General features: G+C 45.0%; 1 protein-coding gene across 2 annotated transcripts in view; it reads left to right on the top strand.

Annotated features, from left to right (window-relative positions):
• Nucleotides 1-1,296: 1,296 nt before the first annotated feature.
• Nucleotides 1,297-19,832, top strand: part of MAML3 (mastermind like transcriptional coactivator 3) — a 397,258-nt gene continuing 378,722 nt past the window's right edge. For both annotated transcript variants that reach the window (XM_057310082.1, XM_057310081.1), the window contains exon 1: nt 1,297-2,556. In XM_057310082.1, the coding sequence (XP_057166065.1) occupies nt 2,086-2,556 (471 nt within the window). In that variant the 5' untranslated portion in view covers nt 1,297-2,085. The remainder of the gene's footprint in view (nt 2,557-19,832) is intronic.

Raw genomic sequence — 19,832 nt, 5'->3', positions numbered from 1 at the left:
TCACAATCAAGATTTTGTACTACCGATGATCACAGAAATGCTGTTTCTCCATTTACATTTTTAAAAAATTATGTATATTCAATTAAGTCCAGCTTCAAGGATATGATATTTGATCTTTAGTTTTGTTTTGTTTTTGATATTCAATATCTACAAAGATAAAGGAAAGTTTAGATTGCTTTCTGTGGTAGTTATTCCATTTTAATTGTACTTATTGTGCATTCGTTTAAGCAGAAAGAAATATATCTAGTAATAAGGTAAGCCTGTTATTTTTGCTTGTTTTTGTTTTGGTCATGACAAACTGTGAAATGCTGTGTTTTTCCTATAGTTCTAGTCCATGAAATCTGCAATCTTTCCACTTGATTTACGAAGGACCCTTAATTACTGCTGTCATTAGCACCTAGTGTTCAAAACAGTCTGTTAAAACGTACTGTTAGTCTCACCTCCAAGTCCCTGCTTGCTTTATTTTAATTTTTTTCCAAGGGTAAGTAAAACAATAATTGCCTTAATAACAACAATCACGTACAGCGAATTAAATAAAATTCCAAGTTTTTTGGTGCCTATTTCTTTTTGTTCAGAATTTGGCATTTGTGTGTTAAGACTGGCTTAGAGTTTGAACAAGTGTCCATAACCAGGGTTATTACTAGCAAAGACTTATCACCTGTGTTTTAAAAAACGAGTCACTCATTTGTCTTTTTGTTTCCACATGGGTAGGGATGACAGACAACTGCTGTGAAGCTTCAATGTTTTTGCCTGGTCATGCACAGTTCTGCAATATAATGCATAAATGTATAACAACAACTTGGGCTTGCATTATACCTCGCTTGGAATAAGGAAATCTAGCCAGGCGCGTTCACGCGGCCATCTTCGCGCGCGCGCGCGCGCTCACACACACGCTCGCGCGCGCACACTCTCTCTGACACACAGACACACACAGACACAGACACACACACACACAGGTCAAAAGTTGATTCATTCCCGAGATCCCCCAGAATCTTTTCTTTTTCTCTTTTCTGGCAGCTTGGCTTCCAGTCTGGGTAGTAGTGAGGTTGGGGGCGTGGAGGGGCGGGGAGGGCGAGGCAAGGGAGGCGGGAGCCGGGTGCCGGTGCGTGCCGCGCCCGCTCCTGCCGGGTGAGAGTCCGGGCCGGGTTTTGCGCCGTGTCCCCCGGCTTGTCTCACGGCCTCCAGCCGCCGCTGCCGTGTTTACTGAGCTCGCGCGTCCTGATATCACTCCGCTGGCATGGAGGAGGAGGAGGAGGTGGAGGAGCGAGAGGAGGAGGAGGAGGCGGCGGCGGCGGCGGCGGCGAGCAGTTGATCATTGTGATGGTGGCAGGAGCAGCGGCGGCAGCGGCAGCCCAGCCGAGCGTTAGGGGCTGCTCTCCGCGCGGCGTTTTGCAAAGGACTTCACCGATCTACTTTTGCAGTCGCCTCGGACTGTCCATGTGTTTACTTCCCCCAGCCCGAGGATTCGATATCTAGGTTCCTGTGAAATGCAACTGAGCAGCCAAAGTACTTTGAGAACACGGGGCGGCATAAACACCAAAACTTTTTTGTGGAAGGAAAATGCAATAAGCAAGCTTGCCGTTTTCCGATGCGGTGTGGAGTGAGTGTGTGTCGCGCGTGTCCGCACCGGAGGCATATGCTTGTGTGTGTACATGGGGTGTATTTTTCGGTACGTAGGGAGAAAATGCTTGCCAACCACCGGAAATCTTCTGGAATTTATTAGAAAATAATGGATTATAAAAAGAAGGCAGGAGAGGAGCGGATCTCCCCTTGAGTTGCAACCCGATTTGCTGCTGGCTCAGTTTGTTGTGATTCTTTTTGTTGATAGGTGTCTGATGGTATTCTGATAACACCCCCCTTTTTTTCCCCTCGAGCTTTACAGTTTAAAAAAAAGGAAACAAAAAAAAACCCACCCCAAAATCTCTCCCCCTTTTTTTCGCCCCGTCGGGATCGCTGTTTCCATCCATGTGCTTGCGTCTCCCCCGCGTTCCACTTAAACTATTTTAATTCTTGGACCCAAGGAGGAGGCTGATAGGGGGGTGGATAAAAAAAAGTTCTTCCAAAATAGTGTGCCCGGGGAGCAGGATGGGGGATTTCGCAGCCCCCGCTGCTGCCGCGAATGGCAGTAGTATTTGCATCAACAGTAGCCTGAACAGCAGCCTCGGCGGGGCCGGGATCGGTGTGAATAATACTCCCAATAGTACTCCCGCTGCTCCGAGTAGCAATCACCCCGCTGCCGGCTGTGGCGGCGGCGGCTCCGGGGGCCCCGGCGGCGGCTCAGCGGCGGTCCCCAAGCACAGCACGGTGGTGGAGCGGCTCCGCCAGCGCATCGAGGGCTGCCGGCGGCACCACGTCAACTGCGAGAACAGGTATCAGCAGGCTCAGGTGGAGCAGCTGGAGCTGGAGCGCCGGGACACTGTGAGCCTCTACCAGCGGACCCTGGAGCAGAGGGCCAAGAAATCGGGCGCCGGCTCGGGCAAGCAGCAGCACCAGAGCAAACCCCAGCAAGATGCGGAGGCTGCTTCGGCGGAGCAGAGGAACCACACGTTGATCATGGTGAGGGCGCACTGGCAGCAGGCGTGGGGCGCGCGCGTGGGGGGGGGGCGTGGAGCTTCTTACATGGGGGGGAACGGGTGTCTGATTTGCACGATGGCGAGATGGGCTGAAGCCGAAGGGTTAACATCAACTTTTCTGAGGGAAAAGCTGCCGTCGTCGCTACCTGTTAATCTGTCAGGGTTGTCAGATTTGGGGAAGAGGGGGCGAGAGGGGAGAAGCCAGTCACGACTGCGAGGGGCGGAGGGAGCCTGGAGGAGCGTCGGAGTGAGGCACTGGAAAAGTTTTCCCCCCTCCCTTTCTTAGATACCGATTTGAAAGAGAGTGAACCCAGAGTTGAAACCTCGCTCCTCCTCTTCACGACTCCCCACCCCACCCCTTGCCTTGCCGCTTCGCCTTCCCAGACCCGTCCCCCTTCGCCCACCCCTCTCAGCACATCCGCCGAGTGCAGGGAGAAATTGATGCTGTCGCAGATTCTGGGCGGGCACCAGGCCCTCAACCCCTGGGCGGGAGGGGAAGGGAGAGGCTCTCGCCTCCTCTCCCTAGCTCACCCCGTTTGGGCTGAGAAAGTCTGAGAGTTTTGTGAATGAACTTTGAAGTGGGTGAGAAGCGAGCGAGGGTGGCTGCGTGCGCGCGTTCACGGGAGCGCGCGCGGATGCGGGGCGCGGGTGCGCTCTCTCGCCGCTGGAGCCCCGAGGCTGGCCCGGCAGGTGGAGCGGCCGGGAGGGTCCGGGGGGTAGCGGTCCGGCGTGTGTAGCAGGGGAGAGCTACGCCCCCCAGCCTGCGCCCAGGGTCCCGCACGCAATTCCGCTGGAGATTCTTTCTCCTCCTCCTCTTAAACTTGCTTGCACCGAGCCTGCTTCACCCTCCACCCCACTCCCCGCCAACTTTCCAGGCTAGTCTAATAAGCCCAGAGGAGTGGAAGGTAGCAGAGAGGTGAAAGAGGCTTAAATGGCTGGGTGGGTGGGTTCGAGGTAGCTGAGCAGCCAATGGCTTAACTTCTCGGGGAGGAAGGGGCAGTTCCCACCCCCTAACCCTGAAGGTAGAATCCTTTCTCTTATCTCCTCTCTCCGGTTCTTTTGCTTTCCTTGCTGGGTGGGGGGGAGGCCGGAAGCTTGGGAAAGGTGTCTGCAGCCCCCTCCCCCACCGCGCCGCCTGGCTTAGGGCCGCGCGTGTGTGCGGGGTGGGCCGGGCTGTGGGAATCCAGGAGCGCGGCAAGGCCGCGCGCGGTCTCCCGTTGCCTTTGCAGAACGCCCCTCGGTCGGCGGCGCAGGGCCGGGCGCTGGCGGCCCCCTCAGTATGCCGTTTAGGAATCGCGCACATCCCGGGTCTGGGAGTCCTTGGCGCCGGGGGTGGTGCCGGTGCCGCCGCGGGCTTTCGCCCGGCACTCCGGCCGGCGCTCCGTGACAAAGAGCCGGCTAGGGGGAGGGGAAGAGGAGAGGCCACAGCGCCCGCTCCCCACCCTCTCCACCTCCCCCCACCCCGCACGTGAAGAGGAACAATTTGTTTATCTTGGGCTTCAAGAATCCTTCCCTCCTCCCTGTTCTCCGAGGCCGCCCAGCCCCTCCTCCTCCCCACCCTCCTCGGCGCGATCCTGCCCAGTCCCGCCGGCTGCACCTTCCCTCCTCCCCCTCCTCTTCCTCCTCCCACATCCCTCCAGCCCGCCTTCCCCCTCCCTCTCGGTGCGCAGCAGTGGGGGAGGGAGCGGGAGGCGCTTTGTCCGCCTGGCGGCCGGGCTCTGCCCCAGAGGCCGCCCGGCTGGGAGGGGCGCTGCGCCCCGCGGCCCTGCCCCCTCCTCCCGGGCCGCCCGCGCCCCGCGCGCCCGACACTCCGCGGCCCCGGATCCTGCCCCGAGCGCGAAGAAGAGGCGGACTCTGTTTTGAGGAAGAACGTCTGTCACCGAAATCAGGGAGGGAGGTTCTGGCTTTACAAACAGGAAGCCGAAAGCCACTGACACTGTAGCTTTTCTGATTGTACCCGGAGGCGGGGCCGGACCTGCATCTCGACTGTATCTCGCATGCCGTTCTCTTACTTATTTCTCCGCCAGTCCGCGTGGTCTCCCCCTCCCCGCCCCCCTCGCGCCCTTCCACAGATGGGGAGACTCACTCTGGAGCTAAGACTGAAGTAGAATTTGAAAGGCACTGAGAATTTCATGCCTGCCTGCTCCACGCCCTCCTTTCATGTGTTTGTACACCCCACACGCACGAATTGCGTAAAAATAGGGTTTGGTGGGTTTTTTTTTTTTTTCGTGAGGCTCCAAAATCTCAGCACCACGCAATTTCTCCCGACCTGTCGGGATGGAGGACTGCGGTGGCGTTAGCTCGCCAGCTGGGCAACAGTGGAACAAAAGCCCGTGCCCTTCCCGGTGCCCCGTCGCTTTTGATCGCGGGCGAGAGCAGTAGAGTTAGCGGCCACAAAGTTTTCGTGTTTAGGTTAGGTTCTCTCCAGGGTGCCCTGTAGGCCTTCGGAGGGGGAGAGGGAGGACTCTGGGTGTGCGCAGCCGGGTTGTAACACACCCGCAGGTGGAAGGAAGTCGAAGATCCTGAGGTTACCTGGAAGGAAGTAGCAAGCTGAAGCCAGAGCTTACTTTGGAAAATGCAAAGACAATGCTTTCTTGAATGGAGGAGACAGAACTGTAAATACCATAGCGAATCCCAGCTTAGCAAGTTAACAACAGACTTGAAAAATGATTGTCTGAAAAATAGCAATTCTGTCAATTTTGTGACAATAATTTAGCCCATTGATTAGATTGACATAAATGCCAAGGCTATGTACGGAACAGTATATTCTAGCTTCAACTGTATTTCACGTATATATCTCCCCTTGATATCCGTGGGAAGTATGTGTGATGAGTGCAATGAAAATAAACAGCCTTAATTCTTAAGCAAAGAGTTGCATGTAAATTCTATGTACCACAAAAAGGAAAGAAAATAATCTCATTCTTGATAAGCTTATTTGTTCTTTAAAAATCATTAGTTTAAAAATTCACATTGGCCCTTGAAATGAAGGAGTACTTTCACTTAGTCTATGTATGAGATAAAATCTTGGAAGCAGAGGTCGCAAAGAAAAAACAATGTTGATCTTCATTTTCTTGAGTCGGCTGCTGGATTATAGTTGGGCTCTGGTGGGGCACAGAGCAATTATATTTAGTTCTCAGATTGGGCTGTCTATCTGGAAAGCCCCAAAGAAAAGCAATAATCAAGCAGAGCCAAATAATAATAATGGCGATGATAAAAATAAAGATGAATAGGATTCTTTTTTGTTTTATTGCTATTGTTTACCTTCTTAGGGCCAATATATCCAAAGTACTAAATATCGATTAGTTCTCTTTCTGCCTGGTTTGGATTAAGAAGGCAGTCTCATCAGTTCTTTACCTCTTTTGATTTGTTTTCTTACCTTATACGTTTGTAAGCATAGGCGTGAATAACAAAAAACAAACAAAAAGCAGGATGGGTGAGGTGAAGTAGGAATCTTCCTTGCTTCCAGGCTGTTGGAAGGAGCCTAGGTTTTGTGTGGACCCCTAATAGCCCTGTCTTTAAGAGAGCAGGAAGCTCAAAAAAGGCTTTGGCTTGAAGCTGCAGTGTGTCAGGTAAAGGCAGTTTCTGGACATGTAGTCAGTCACATGACCCTCACCCATCCCCCAACACACACGCACTTTGTTTATATAGAAGGGATTGTCCCTCAGAGTCGTTGGTGAGAACTCTTGATTTCACCTATTAGAGAGTCTCAGGTGAAAAGGTGTCTTTTCCGAAAATAGTTTTAATTATTTGTGGTAACAAGAGACATTGTGCATTCCCTGTACTTGGAACTGAAGGCCTGGTTAAAATTCTAAGGTGAACTCCAATGGACACAAATTCATTTTCAAGTCAAAGATAGATTGACTTGACAGGTTAGTCATTCAGGCACACCAAAAAGCATGACAGGGCAGTTCTCAGAATTTCAAAATGGTGGTAGCCTTACTTGACCTGGTTCAGTCCTGTGTTTTCATGACCTTTTCACTCTGTTAGTGCCATTATAACTCAGAGTGTGCTTAATTTATACAGAGTTTACAGACCGCAAAAATCTGTGTGGTTCTTGCTCTGAAGAGTTTATCACATAAAATTCAATTGACTATATACTTATTAATTACTGAGTATTGGAGAAAACAGCAACCTATCCAAAAATTTCTCATCCATTCCTAGAACAGATCCAGGAAATGTCAACATATTAGTCCAGTGCTAACCCTCCTTATAAATGAATCTGGTTTCCCATTTCTTATCCTGTTGAAGGTAAATTACTGGCTCTGTATCCAAGTTTTTTGGCAGGCTTGTAATGTCAAACCATTTCTAAATCTTTCATAGGAGACTTTTCATTGGCTTATCCCGTTCCACTGCTATCCTGGATGATAGGATTGACAGTTGCTTCTTGAAAAGCCTTCCATCTTCCATAGCCCACACAGGGGGTGCCTTAAGTTTGTGAAAAACTTTCTGGAATTTCATTTCTCTGTGCTTCACAAGTGTTGTCTTTTAATTCTTAAGTTTTTTTTTTAAGCTCCAATACATATTTAATTATGTTACTTAATGTTCTTTGGTCGTGGTGCATTTTAGTTAGTACTGGGCAGCTGGAGATCAGAAAAGTAGAAGCACATTTAGTTAATCATTAATCATAATCTACAAAATGCTCTTCAGGCCGAGCTCCTTCCCAAGGGAGCTGAGTTTTCAGGCAGGTGGTATATTCGATACTTTCTATCCTGACTCAGAATTATAAGGGCAAGTTTTAGAATCTTTGTAGGTTTGTGCTACCTGATAGGAGGCAAATAAACAGTCCAGGTATATAGTTTACTGACATTTCTGTAGGAAGAAAGATGAGAATTTTAAACATTAAAATAGAGTTACATAGAGTCATTTTATAAACATCTGAGACCAATAGCCAACTGTTATTAAAGAGGTTTCCTGACAGAGCTCTTCCATTGGTTGAAATAGGGGGTGTCTTTCCCTCTTTCTCATCTTAGTGCTACTGCCATACAAGGAATCTAGTATAATAAACCGTTTTGCACGTCACATAGTAATTCTCGGATACATTTGAAGTACTTATATATTATTTAATAGAATGGACTTTTATTTGTGATTAGCGCTCTGGGTTGTTAATTAACAGTTCTGTACTGTGTTCTTGAGCTTAGAAAGGCTAAATTCTGGCACCTTTTCCACATTACTCATGATAGAGAACTGTGAAATCAACCAGACTTCAAAATCTCATAAAGAGGAACATATTGAAAACTCAGTCCCACGATTTTTATAACATCTGCCTTTTAACTCTCCCAAATAGCTTTGCATTTTTTCACTCTATTAATCAGAGGCTGTTTATCCAGTTTTCAGACCCTGTAGCTGCTTTGTTTTTTCTTCCCCTCCTGCTGCCAACCTTTTGGTCTTTTCACTGACCTTTAGCACCTTTACCAAAGAGTGGGAAGAAGCAATAAGAAGAGAAATTTAATTTCAGTGTTTCCTCCTCTCATAGCTAATGAAACTATTGGGGAAGGTGCCAATTATTTTGGATTAATTATGGATTTGATTTTATATACCATTTACTCTTCATTAGCACAAATAATAGAGAATAGGCTGAATTTTAAAATTTCAATTCATTCGTTCAGCAGTATTGCTACATAGTTCATAGTGCTTCATAGAAGTTAAAATGCTAAATCACACTCTTGCATCCAAGACTAAGTATATACTTTGTAGGTTTTTCAATATTATTCTAGCTAGGTTTAAGGGGATAACCAGTTTTTGTTTGTTTTCTAATCAGCATTAGGCTTGATGCCAGTGACTTCTCAACAGCTTCGGCCTGAGTTATGTCCCCTTCTTATGACATTTTAAGTAAAATAATATGCTTTACTTTCCTGTTGTTTCAAACTAAGTTGACATTGGTTTCTGGGTTTTTTTTGTTTTTTTAACAAAGCTGATTTACAGATGACTGCTCCAAAGTTATAGGATCCCCCAAATTAAATTTCATTAAAAATACAGCATGCTTTTCAGACTGACACATTCCAAAAATTCATTATTCATGGTTTGCCAGTTGGAAATGTAACTTCTGGAAAATCAGCTATGGCTAAGAACTGATGAATTCTCCTAAGTTCAAAACAAAACAAAAAACTTTTTTGTTTAAACCTAGGAAAACTTAAAGAACTAAACAAATAAGGTTGGAAAAATTACTCAGAGGGTGAAGTTGAGAGCCTGCTGTCTAATAAATACTTAAAGATCATAGTTTCCTTTAATGGATCAGAGAAGGGGCACACCTTCTCCCCCCGCCCCCCTTAAGTCTACCTGGCTGTTGCATCTGTTACACAGTTGAGGAGCTTTTGAGTTTTGGATAAGCAACTCTGTTTGGGAAAGAAGCGCAGCATTCCCTCAGGGCCACATACACACGTGCACAGAGAGAGGAAATTCCTGCTATGGTTCAGGTTTTTTTAAGGCAAAGCTGTGCGTACTGTTCTTGGGGGAATTTAATAAAAATCTCAAAAGGCTCGCAGTACTTCCTCTGACAAAAGGAAAGTGATTCCTTCAGAATAATTTAGACACTTCTTTTTAATTATATTGGACCTCCCATTGGTTGGAATGACCTTTATGCTAAAGTAGAATCTTTTAAGATACAAATAACGAACATTCATCCTCCTTAGCAATGAATGGCTTAACCACTGTAGAAAACTGGAGTGAAATATTTAATTTTTGATGAACACCCTCCAGAGTTACCTTTCTGATGCCTTAAAGCTCCACCTCTGGCTGTGTAATGTTTCATGTTGTGGACCCTTCAAGCCCTCAACTATATGGGTGACTACTTGTGCACGTGAGGACGTTATTAGGGTACATTACTGTGTATCTCTTCTCCCCTCTCACAGTATCTTTCGACACCTCCAGAAAACTCATGTCTGGACAGAGGTTCCTTCCCCTTCAAAGGGAAAGGCTGAAGTGCTGTGAGTGTTTGTGCGGATTCAACCTGGGTTGTAACCCTGACTCAAAAGGATTGCGCGGCTCTAAAAGACCAGCTCTACCAGTGCCCTTTATTCTCACAGTGGTTGGTTATTTTTCTTTCTTTGATTGTTTGTTAGATGCTGAAAGCAGCTCAGTGATTGAGAGTGAATCTAAAGGGACTGGTACCCAGGAAAGGGCTTTAAGGAGCTAGTGTTAAGGGAGGAGAGACAAAAGGGGATGAAGATTCTGGAGGCATCACCTGAGAAGGACGGCAAGGGGGAGAAACGAGAGAGATGATCGGTTTTGCTCATTTGTGGTAAGCAGACAGTGTCCTGGTGTCTTGGGAGCTTACAGAGGTGAAGTGTGTTTTTAGGAGTCTATTCTGAACCTTCAGACCTTATAAAAACTCAAATGTATATGTTTTCAAGAGCCAAAGGCAATATCGTTTGTATACGGAAAAAGCATGTTCCTAAAATATTTTCATGCTGTCTTAAATGATTACCGCTGCCATTGAATGGATTTACTACTTATAGGATTCCTTGAAATCAGTGATTTTCAGTCGGTGGAGATTTTGTTCCCTTCCCCTCCCCAGGAACATTTGGCAATGTTGGGAGACATTTTTGTTTGTCACACTGGAGGGATGCTACTGCTGTCCAGCGGGTAGAAGCCAGGAATGAAGCTAAATATCTTACACTGTGCCCTCAGTACCTGGTCCAAAATACCAGTGTTGCTGCTGTTGAGAATCCCTGCTTTTTAAATAAGGAGCTCCCCTAGGATGTTGAAAATACACAGTGTGGCTTTACTCACAGCTTTTCAAAAACACTCTTATTACTTGAGGAGTGGAGAAAGGAGGCGGCGCGGCCGAGGGTACCTTGGAAGGAGTTAAAGGACCGCTGTGCTGCATGTCAGCTCCGGCCATGGGCCCATCCGACTTTTCACTTTGTGACTGTCCGCCTCTGTCTCCTTGCCTGGCAGAAGGTGAACAGTAGTCATTTGTTTTTACCTCATGGAGTGATTGTTAGGCCCAAACGAATGAATATATATGTCGGAGTCCCAAAGACTTCACGGCACTTCCTATTTTTATGAGTTACTTGCTTATCACTTAATTGTTTGCCTCCTGCCCAAGTGCAGACTTAAAATTGAGTGTTTGGAGGCTTGCTTCACTCACACATAAGCCAACATCTGATGACTAGGTATTGACCAGCTGCTGCATCTTGGACACGATTTCTAGGCACTGGAGATACCGTGGTGAAAGGGGCATCCTTGCCCTCATCGGACGCACACTGCAGGATGCGGTTTCATAGTTCAGATGAGCTGTATGAAATGGTTTTGTGCTTTTATGAGAACACGTTCATGGAAGTCATTAATAAACTAACATTCAGGAAAATCCTAGAGTGCTAAATGCTTTGTATCTTCTTGCAAGCTTCCTGTAGCTATGGTTTTCTTGCATTGTTTTCTGTAACTTTATGTCATTATTTTTCAAAGGAAATCTCTTTGTGTGGGGAAAGGATTCATTGGTGTGGTGGAGAATAAGATTAAGGTTGTTAAAAATGAGGCAGGTGATCATCTTTCTTTTCTTTTTTTTTCTTTGACTAGGTGCCACTTGTACCATCATGATCACGGCTTAACATCAAGCTTTTAGAGGAAATTAGACAAAGGAGAACATTTAGTAAGAAGCAGGCAGGAAGGTGCAAGGACTTGAAACCATGTCATATGAAAAACAGTTGGAAGACCTGGAGGTGTTTAGTCTGACTTAGAGGGTATGATTGCTTTCTTAAAATATTTGAAGGGCTGTCAAGTGAAGAAAGGATTAGATGTGCTCTTTATGGCCTCAAGGGGATAAAGTTAGGATCAGTGGTTGGCGGTTATTAGGAGTCAGGTTTGGTTTAATAGTAAAAAAAACAATTATATGAAAATTAAACCTGTTCAAAGATGAAATGGGCTGTCTTGATGAGTGAAAATGTTCCAGCAAAAGTTGTTCAGTTGGCTAAGTGTTGGAGAAGGGGCTATGACATCTTATTTTTTGTTTAAGATTTATTTATTTGAGAGAGAGCGTGCACACCCATGAGCGCATGGAAAGAGGAGCAGAGGGAGAGAGAGAGAGAATCTTAAGCAGACTCTGTGCTGAGCACGGAGCCCAGTGCAGGGCTCGGACTTATGACCGGTAATTATCACCTGAGCCGAAACCAAGTCAGGCACTTGGCCGACTGCGCCACCCAGGCACCCCATGACATCTTTTTTAAATTATAAAACTTTTAAACAATATAGAAATAAAATACCAGTTAGTGAGGACAGAAATTTTGTCTCTTCATTCATCTTCATATCATCATGACTAGAAAAAGACCTACTGTATGTCGGAAGAACTCAAAATATTTGTTGAATAAATAACTAAATGAAAGTAGTTTAAGAAGTGACTTAAGTCTTCTCCTTCATGTTACCCCCTCTCAAAAGTTACCATGGTTTATAATATCTCTCTCCAGACCTTCTTCTGTTCGCTTACATATATACTATATATTGTACATCATCACATGTTAGCTTTTTTTCTACACAAATGGAATCGTACATATGGTTCTGAGATTCACTTTTCCCACATAATATATTTTGGAGATCTGCCCAAGTCATTACATATAGATCCTCAATTCATTCTTTTTAACTGTTATATAGCATTCCACAGTATAAATATTCCATAATTTATTAAATGACCCTCTATGGATAGACACTCTTGTAGTTTCTCAATTTCTGCCAATTAAACGCTATAGCAATGAACATCCTTATTCATATATTCCTTATACATATGTGAGCATTTCTGTCGCACAGATTTGGATTTCTTTCTATATACGTAATATGTATAAACAGAAAAGGTTGACCAAAAAAAAAAAAAATCTCTTAATCTAATATGGTTTAATATAGCACCTGAATCTTATTATAACCCATTTTAGAGCAAATGATAATCGTGTTTCCTTAAAAATACGGCTTCAAAAAAAAGTGTCAACTGCAGTAGCGGGTGTTGGTCTTGGCAAACTAGGGTGAACGTTGTTAGTTTTTAGAGGTCGTGTGGCTGGCAACGTATCTTATAGGAATGACTCCTTCTTTTCATCTGGTCCTAAAGAGGAAGTTAGTAGGAGTCTAGTTAACCAGTACCCATTCATGCTGTGAAAGTGGGAAATTCACTTTCTTGAACGAGACTGTAGTTCTCTTTACTTTCCTGAGCTTCGTGTTTCACACACCTGTGTGGCTCTGTTTGTAAAATGTATTTCCGCTGGTGCTATAGTACCTGGGGTGGCCGTGGGGGCAGGTTTGAGAGGTCGTAAAAATCTCAGGTCTGTGAGTTGCCACTTCCTACAGGTTAAATTACCCTGACTAATCCAGTCATCTGTGTAACATGGTAATAACAACCTGCTGACCTGGCCAACTGTAGAAAATGCATCCAAATGGACTTGCCTCGACAGTCACCTTACAGCGTTTGTTTAGACAGTGAGAAGTCCTATCGGTTTTCATTATACATGTGTGCTGAAATGGCCTGAAGACGGCCCTCGATTGGAGTTCTTGGTCATTTTGATTTACCTCCGGCATAGCGGCTGCCCTATGCCGAGATGCTAGGAACTGTGGTCTGTGTTTTTACATAGCTGGAGCAGTTTGGCTCCAGAATCGGGGTTCTCAGCTACAACACTATTCTGCCTTCACCTGCCTGAAGTGTTCTTTCTTGAAAAGGTTGTGCGAGCAGCTGGATTTTTGAAATAACCATGCTCTGCCAAGGAACAGTCCTCACCTACTCGACTTTCCTTTAGGTTATACGATCCGTTTGAACAGGAGCCAAAATTAAGATACGTGGTGTCTCGCAGGGTGCTGGTCCTGACCTGGTGCTGCTATTTGATAGCGAGCATCCCCGCTTTGCTGTGTCCTGGCCTCAGAGAGCTCTGGCCTGTGTGTCCCTCCTTTCCCCGTCTTTTTTTTTTTTTTTTTTATCACCACCTCATGTTTCGCCTTTGTCACAGGGCGGTAGGACCTGGAAGCTTGTGCAGGATGTAGGTGGCAATTACTTGAACCACAGAAACAAACCCAGGGTAGGAGTGTAAGTGATTGGGGACCTCAACTGTAAAGGTCATTCTCTACCAAGTGATTCTGATCAACTAGGCATTCTGTTCCCGAGTAGGACGCTCGTGTTGATTAACAGTAACCGTTTTCTGCCGTGTAGCTGAGTCACCGAGCAGCTTTGTGAGACCCCCCCCCCCACCCAAAACCTGTGGCCAGCCAACTTACTGGGGCTCAGTGCAGACATCAGGGAAGGGGGCTCCGGCCTAAAGACTGCGAGATGGCTTCTGTTTCAACAGCTTAAATCGCAGGAGTTAGTCCTGTATGTCAAGTACGAACCTTGCTCCTCGTCTTCTACCCAGGCCATCCAATATGATAAACTTCCTTAACGTTGCTGCTGTGGTCAGACAGTAACATTTCAACCTTGCACTTTTGCTGCTGACAGTCAAGTTGAGTTTTGCTAGTTTTCTGTCCCTCTGAGGAGTGTCGTCGTACTTTTTTCATGTTTGCTTCTGAATATTCCTGGATCTGTTTCTTTCATTTCTAGCACTAGAACGTTTTCTTTCAGGGATGACTTTCACCTATGCACAAGGTGAACGAACCTTGCATTTTGCACGAAGTATAACATTTACCTTTATATTGATTGTAGACAGGTAAATGGTTACATGTTTTGAATGTTGGTTATTTCATAGCCGTCTGATTATATTATTAGATAAAACCTGTTTTCCAAAGGCTATTGAGATCACACCTATGTTGTAATAAACTTCTAATTTCTAATTCCTTTGGAAAGCATTTTCTTACTTCTGGCTGAAAGGGCCCAGAGATGATTTGTAATAGGAAAGAAATGACTACAATGAAGTCTTACCTTATTGTGGAGTTGTTTTTTTTTTTTTTTAAACATACCTTACGAAAAGTATTTCAAACCTTTCGAGTTTTATTTGTTTTTTAAAGAGAGTTCAATAACTGGATGTAAATTTGTAAATAGGAGGGTCAGGGGTCAACGTTCACATTAATGCAAAGAAATTTGACATGTCAGAGCTCAACAAAATTTTCTGGATGCTAAGGAAAGGAAAAGAGATAAAACTCTTGAAATAGTTTCTTCTTGGGTTTTAGCTTCAGCATGTCTAAGTGATAATAATGCCAGAGTTCCCGGGGGGGTAAAACATACATTCCCTTTGCCCGTTCCCATCTTCTGTTCAGGGCTCCCATTGTCCCCCGTTCTAATCCACTGTGGTATTTCAGGCCATCTTCTCTCCCTGCTCCCTCCCGTCCGTCCCGGAGAAGCCTGTGTGGCTATAGTGTGCAGGTGGTGTTTATCTTTAATCACTTAAGGTATTTCCTCACAGTGGAGTGTGCACACCGGCACCTCGGCACCTCGTGGATTGCAACATTCCCTGGCCACTTCCATCCTGCCCTGGCCCTTTACTGGGAGGTTCTCTGCTGTTTGGTAAACAGAGGTGGTTTTATATAAAGAAGCGACTTTCTCAGTTTAGCTGTTGTTGTGGCTAAATGGTGGAAAGCGTATTTTGCAGTTTAACTAGGAATTCCTGAACGGTTTGCAGCTGCTATTGGGTTTCTAAAAACACGTTCATTTTCTTCAGTGAAGTATGGAAACAATGATTTTAGATTTGGATTTCGTGCTGCTTAGTTCTCAGAACGCTTTGAAGGAATATTCGAAGAACTTGTTTGCTGTAACAGTAAATAACCATGCTCGGGATTTTTGGCGGGTTGTCCGTGTTAGAGGGGAGTACGTCCGGAGCCCACCCCGAACTAGGAACATGCAGTGATAACGTTGAAGGTGACCAAGTAGGATGAACTGGTGCTTTGAGGATGGGGGGTATCTGGCACTTAGGCTATTGAAATTCAAATGGGCTGTTGCTTTTTCAGTGTTTGATCCTGTTCTTAGGTTGAAAGGATTGATATGAATCATTCAGGAGCCTTTTATGAACTTGAAGTTGTGGTCTCAGATTGGAATTGGAACACTCAGAAATACGGAACAGTGGTTTCAAAGCAGGGCGCTTCATGACCGTGTGTGCTTGTGAGCATTGTGTCTTGTGTCTTTGTTCCCTTCTTTGAGACACAGGTTGTCTGTGGCACTGGTTTGGTAGGCTTCATGTTTATCTGTGGTCAGGAATGTCAGAGGATTGCACACCTGAGAAGTTTGCTTCCCTCCTTACCCTAAAGTGATGGTGTGGGAGTTTCTGGGATTGGCTCAGGAGGTGGGGACAACCACATATGGGAGAGGAAAGGGAGATTGGCTGGCTTTGGTATTTCCATTCACACTTTCTAATGCCATTCTCATTACTTTATTAACAAAGTGTGGATACTTTGAATAATTATTTATGTCTGTCTTTTCCTTCACAGTATAATGCACACTTCACTTGTTTCTTCAACTTTTCGTAATATATGTGTTTATGATACACTGAAGAGCCATAAATTTGAGAAAAGAGATAATTAGTTTTGACAGACTTACAAAAATGAGACTAAGAGGAAGAAGCAAGAGGTTGCTTCAGAAAAGGATTCCATTTCTGGGTTTAAGGGAAATTATCCAGATAAGAAATTCTGCAGTGTTAAAATTCACAACATTTGGATGGCATAGGTTATAGGAAGAAATGAGTTATTTTGTGATTTTTTAAAAATTTAAATATTTTTCATAGTTTAAACAAACTTTTTTTTTTTTTAATTCTCAAAATAGAGTTTTTAAATGGAGAAATTCAAGACATTGAGGAATAACGTGGGAGGAAGAAACAGCAGCTCAGCCACTGGTGTTAAAATTTCACATGGTTTGCCCGCGCCCTTTACCTTTAATCTCTTTCTTAGCGTGAGTGTGGGTTGTTTTCGAGGAACCTTGTTCAATAGCTATCTTACCTTAAAGAGTAGTTTTCCTTTCACTTTGGGGCTCATGTATTCAGGGAAACCTTCAAGAAACATGGCTCATTTAGCATTAACTTGACTTAGTAGTCCTTCCTGCCCCTCCCAATTTGGGGATCCTTTGTAAAGGGGACAATTAAATTGTCTCAATGTCTATAAGGAAGATTAACCATGGGTTGGGTTAAGTTATTCCTACTCTTGTACATTATTTTCTGTTTTCTGGATTAGAAGGAAAACTTGAAGATGAAGTGTGAGAGATTAACACAGAAAGGGAGGAGGGTAAAAGTCATGTCATCTGTGGTGAGCAAGTCTCCAACAGTGCCATTATTTCTATGGCTCCTCTTCCCTGGGCCAGATCCGGTTCGCATCCACAGTGGAGGCCATGATGATGGGGGGGGGGGGGTAAAGGATCTGTCTCGAATGTTCTTAGATATACTGGTTTAATGCTCATAAGAGAGAGAAAAGGCTTTTTAGGGGAAGTCCACTGAGAAAGAAAAGGCTTAGACAGTTCACTGTCAAGTCTACAGGAATAGTTATGTTTGGTTACTGTCAGCTCTCAGCAGCAGGGTCTCTAAGCGTTGACTCGGGTCTTGCTGGATGGAGGGCTCCAAGGGAAAGACTGGAGAGAGCAGAAAGGTTTGGATTTCCCTAAAAATTGAACCCAGTGTCACTGGAAATCGCAGTGAGGAGCTCCTTTAAAATGTCCAGCTTTTCTGCTCTCCACACTCAGGAGCTGCTCCTGCTTCCCCCACCCCCTCCATTCCTATGTCTTTTGTTCCATGAATAAATATTATGTGGTTTGGTGCTCATTACTCTTTGATATGAAAAAAGGCAATTCATTAGGTTGAAGGAGGAGGGGGAGGGAGACACCATTTTTCACCCAGTGCATCAAGCGCGGTTACACTGATTTGAATTCCCAGAAAAGTAATAAAACAGTGAAAATAATGATAAAACAGCTCATGGGCTGACAGCTGTGCAGCACCCGGGAACACTGAAGACAGGCCCCAGTGTTGCAGCAGGACAATATTGTGGAGCATATGGTGCCATTGCAAGCCAGTTGTTGAACTCGGTGGCCGCCTTTTGTTTGGGGGACTCTCCCAGCATTGGGTCTGTGGTAGCTCTTCAGAAACTTCTAGTCTCGTTGGCAGGAGGGCTCTTGGCACCATGCCAGCCTTACTGTACGGTGGCTGACTCAGGCCATGCGGAAAAGCTCATGCTTGGAGAGCATTCACGCCTCCTTACTTTGGTCACTAATCAAATCATTCGTTCAGCCAGTGTAAATTAGGATCTTTTTCCATAGCAGCCCAGTGGCTACATTACAAAAGGAAAATTTTGTACAGGAATGCCAATTAATTTTCGATGTGTTAATTCACGGGTGCTCAGTTCGTGTGAGAGTGAAAATTGTTGTGTTTTGTTTTAGTGCTTTTTAGATGGATGCACGTTTTTGCACGTTACCTCTTCATTCTTCAGGCTAGAATAGCAAAAGCCAGAAAATATGTCGGGGCCAGAGTTACTGCTAGAAAGGAGAGAGAGTACCCGTCTATCTAGTTTTTACAAGACAGTGCTAAAATAGGCCCTTTGCTTAGCATGGGTCTATTTTTTAAATGTGTGAAGCTGGCATGTGTGTGTGCATAAAAAGACTAATTAACTCCACTTTCCTCTGGAGGGGTCTCCTTGGCTGCCCTGTTAGTGCACGCCACGTTGGCCAGAGTGGCGCCATCATCCTGAATCCTTTAGGACTTCAACCTCTACGTAGTCATGGTCATCCATTCTGGTTCCTTTGCTCTTGACTCTGAGGTGGAAGAAAAGATCCAGAAGGGCTTTACAGGCCTGGGAGAGTGGTTCCTGCAAACATAGCAGAAGGCAATTCTCAGAGAGAATCACACTCCGTGAGGAAGGGCTGTAGCCTGTGCTATTGTGCTCCGTGCATGAGAATATTTTTATTTTAGGAGCTAAAGGGAGGAAACCGATGGTGTTGATACGCTGATTGAAGAGCACCAAATGTCACTATATTCTGGGTCTCTGCGGGACCTTTTTTTTTTTTTTTTTTTTTTTTTGCAGGACACACTTAGGTAGTGTTCTGATATTGGGATGAGTAAATTTCTTTTTCTCATGAGCAAATGTCATTACAAGGCCAAATCTACTGGAAAAATATACATATGTATGTATATGTATATTTATTTCTGTGATGTTCTACTAATCACTAATCAGAGATTATATTTTAACAGAGGGGCTCTGCTGGGGGAGCTGATATTTTTTCAGGCCTTTGTTTTACATTTGGATCACTGGCCTTGAAAAAATGTTTTAAAGTGGAGGAAAATAGACGTGTTACCAATGTGCTATAAGTGGATACGTGCTTGCTGTAGCATTCGGGGGTTGGGAGGGTTTCTGCCTGTGCCCTGGATGTGATTCAGAGCGTCCGGAGGGATGATTAGGGCCCTGTTTTCTGTTTGACTTGCCAGGTTGGTTGTATTAGCAACTTCACTGTGTGACCATCCTTTCAACCTTCCCTTGACAGTGTGTTTACACAAATCAGTCAGGGGAGAAGTATTTCTGTTTTTACTTTCCCGAGTTTCCTGAGTGAGAGGAGCAATATTTACATTCTCTCCCTTTAAGAAATGGTAGCAGAGGGGCGCCTGGGTGGCACAGTGGTTAAGCGTCTGCCTTCGGCTCAGGGCGTGATCCCGGCGTTATGGGATCGAGCCCCACATCAGGCTCTTCTGCTATGAGCCTGCTTCTTCCTCTCCCACTCCCCCTGCTTGTGTTCCCTCTCTCGCTGGCTGTCTCTATCTCTGTCGAATAAATAAATAAAATCTTAAAAAAAAAAAAAGAAATGGTAGCAGAAAGATAATGTCTGAAAAAAGATCTACTGTTGACGCTTTTGTATCCTTGCCCTGAGCACTAGGGACCAACTACAATGACTCCTGGAGGCTTTACTACAACTGTCACCACCTGCCCTGAGGGAAGACAGGTACTGGGGGCGGAAGGAATGGTTGGGAATCCGAAAAGGAGCTAGGAAGGAAAGCTGGAGAAAGGGGAAACGTGAGGGGAGGAAAGGAGTCATGCTTGGGTGTTAAGAATGGGTGAAAGTTTGTATAGATGACGCATCCTCATTCCTGTTAGATTTGTAAATATCTTTATAGCTATTTTATTTCTGCACCATAATATTAGATATTCTAATGATGCAGTATGTTTCTGGGAGAAGTGGGGTGACAGTGAGACCCAACTCAGTGAGTAGGTCTCCAAATAAGAAGGTGGCAGAGCAAAAGCGGGAGTAGGCTCTTGTGTGGGTTCTATCTTGGGTACAGCTTTTTCAGTTGGTTGAAGAACCATAAATCGGAAAATCCAGCTGTGTTGTTGTGCAAACTATTAGGAAATACAATCTTCAGGGGTTATGGGGACAGTTCAATTAAAAAAAACTTGCCCCCTAATGTG

Source organism: Ursus arctos, unplaced genomic scaffold (assembly GCF_023065955.2).
Source record: "Ursus arctos isolate Adak ecotype North America unplaced genomic scaffold, UrsArc2.0 scaffold_11, whole genome shotgun sequence".
In the NCBI taxonomy this organism is placed as follows: Eukaryota; Metazoa; Chordata; class Mammalia; order Carnivora; family Ursidae; genus Ursus; species Ursus arctos.
Note: the sequence above shows the minus strand (reverse complement) of the source record. Positions and strands in the feature narration are given on the sequence as shown.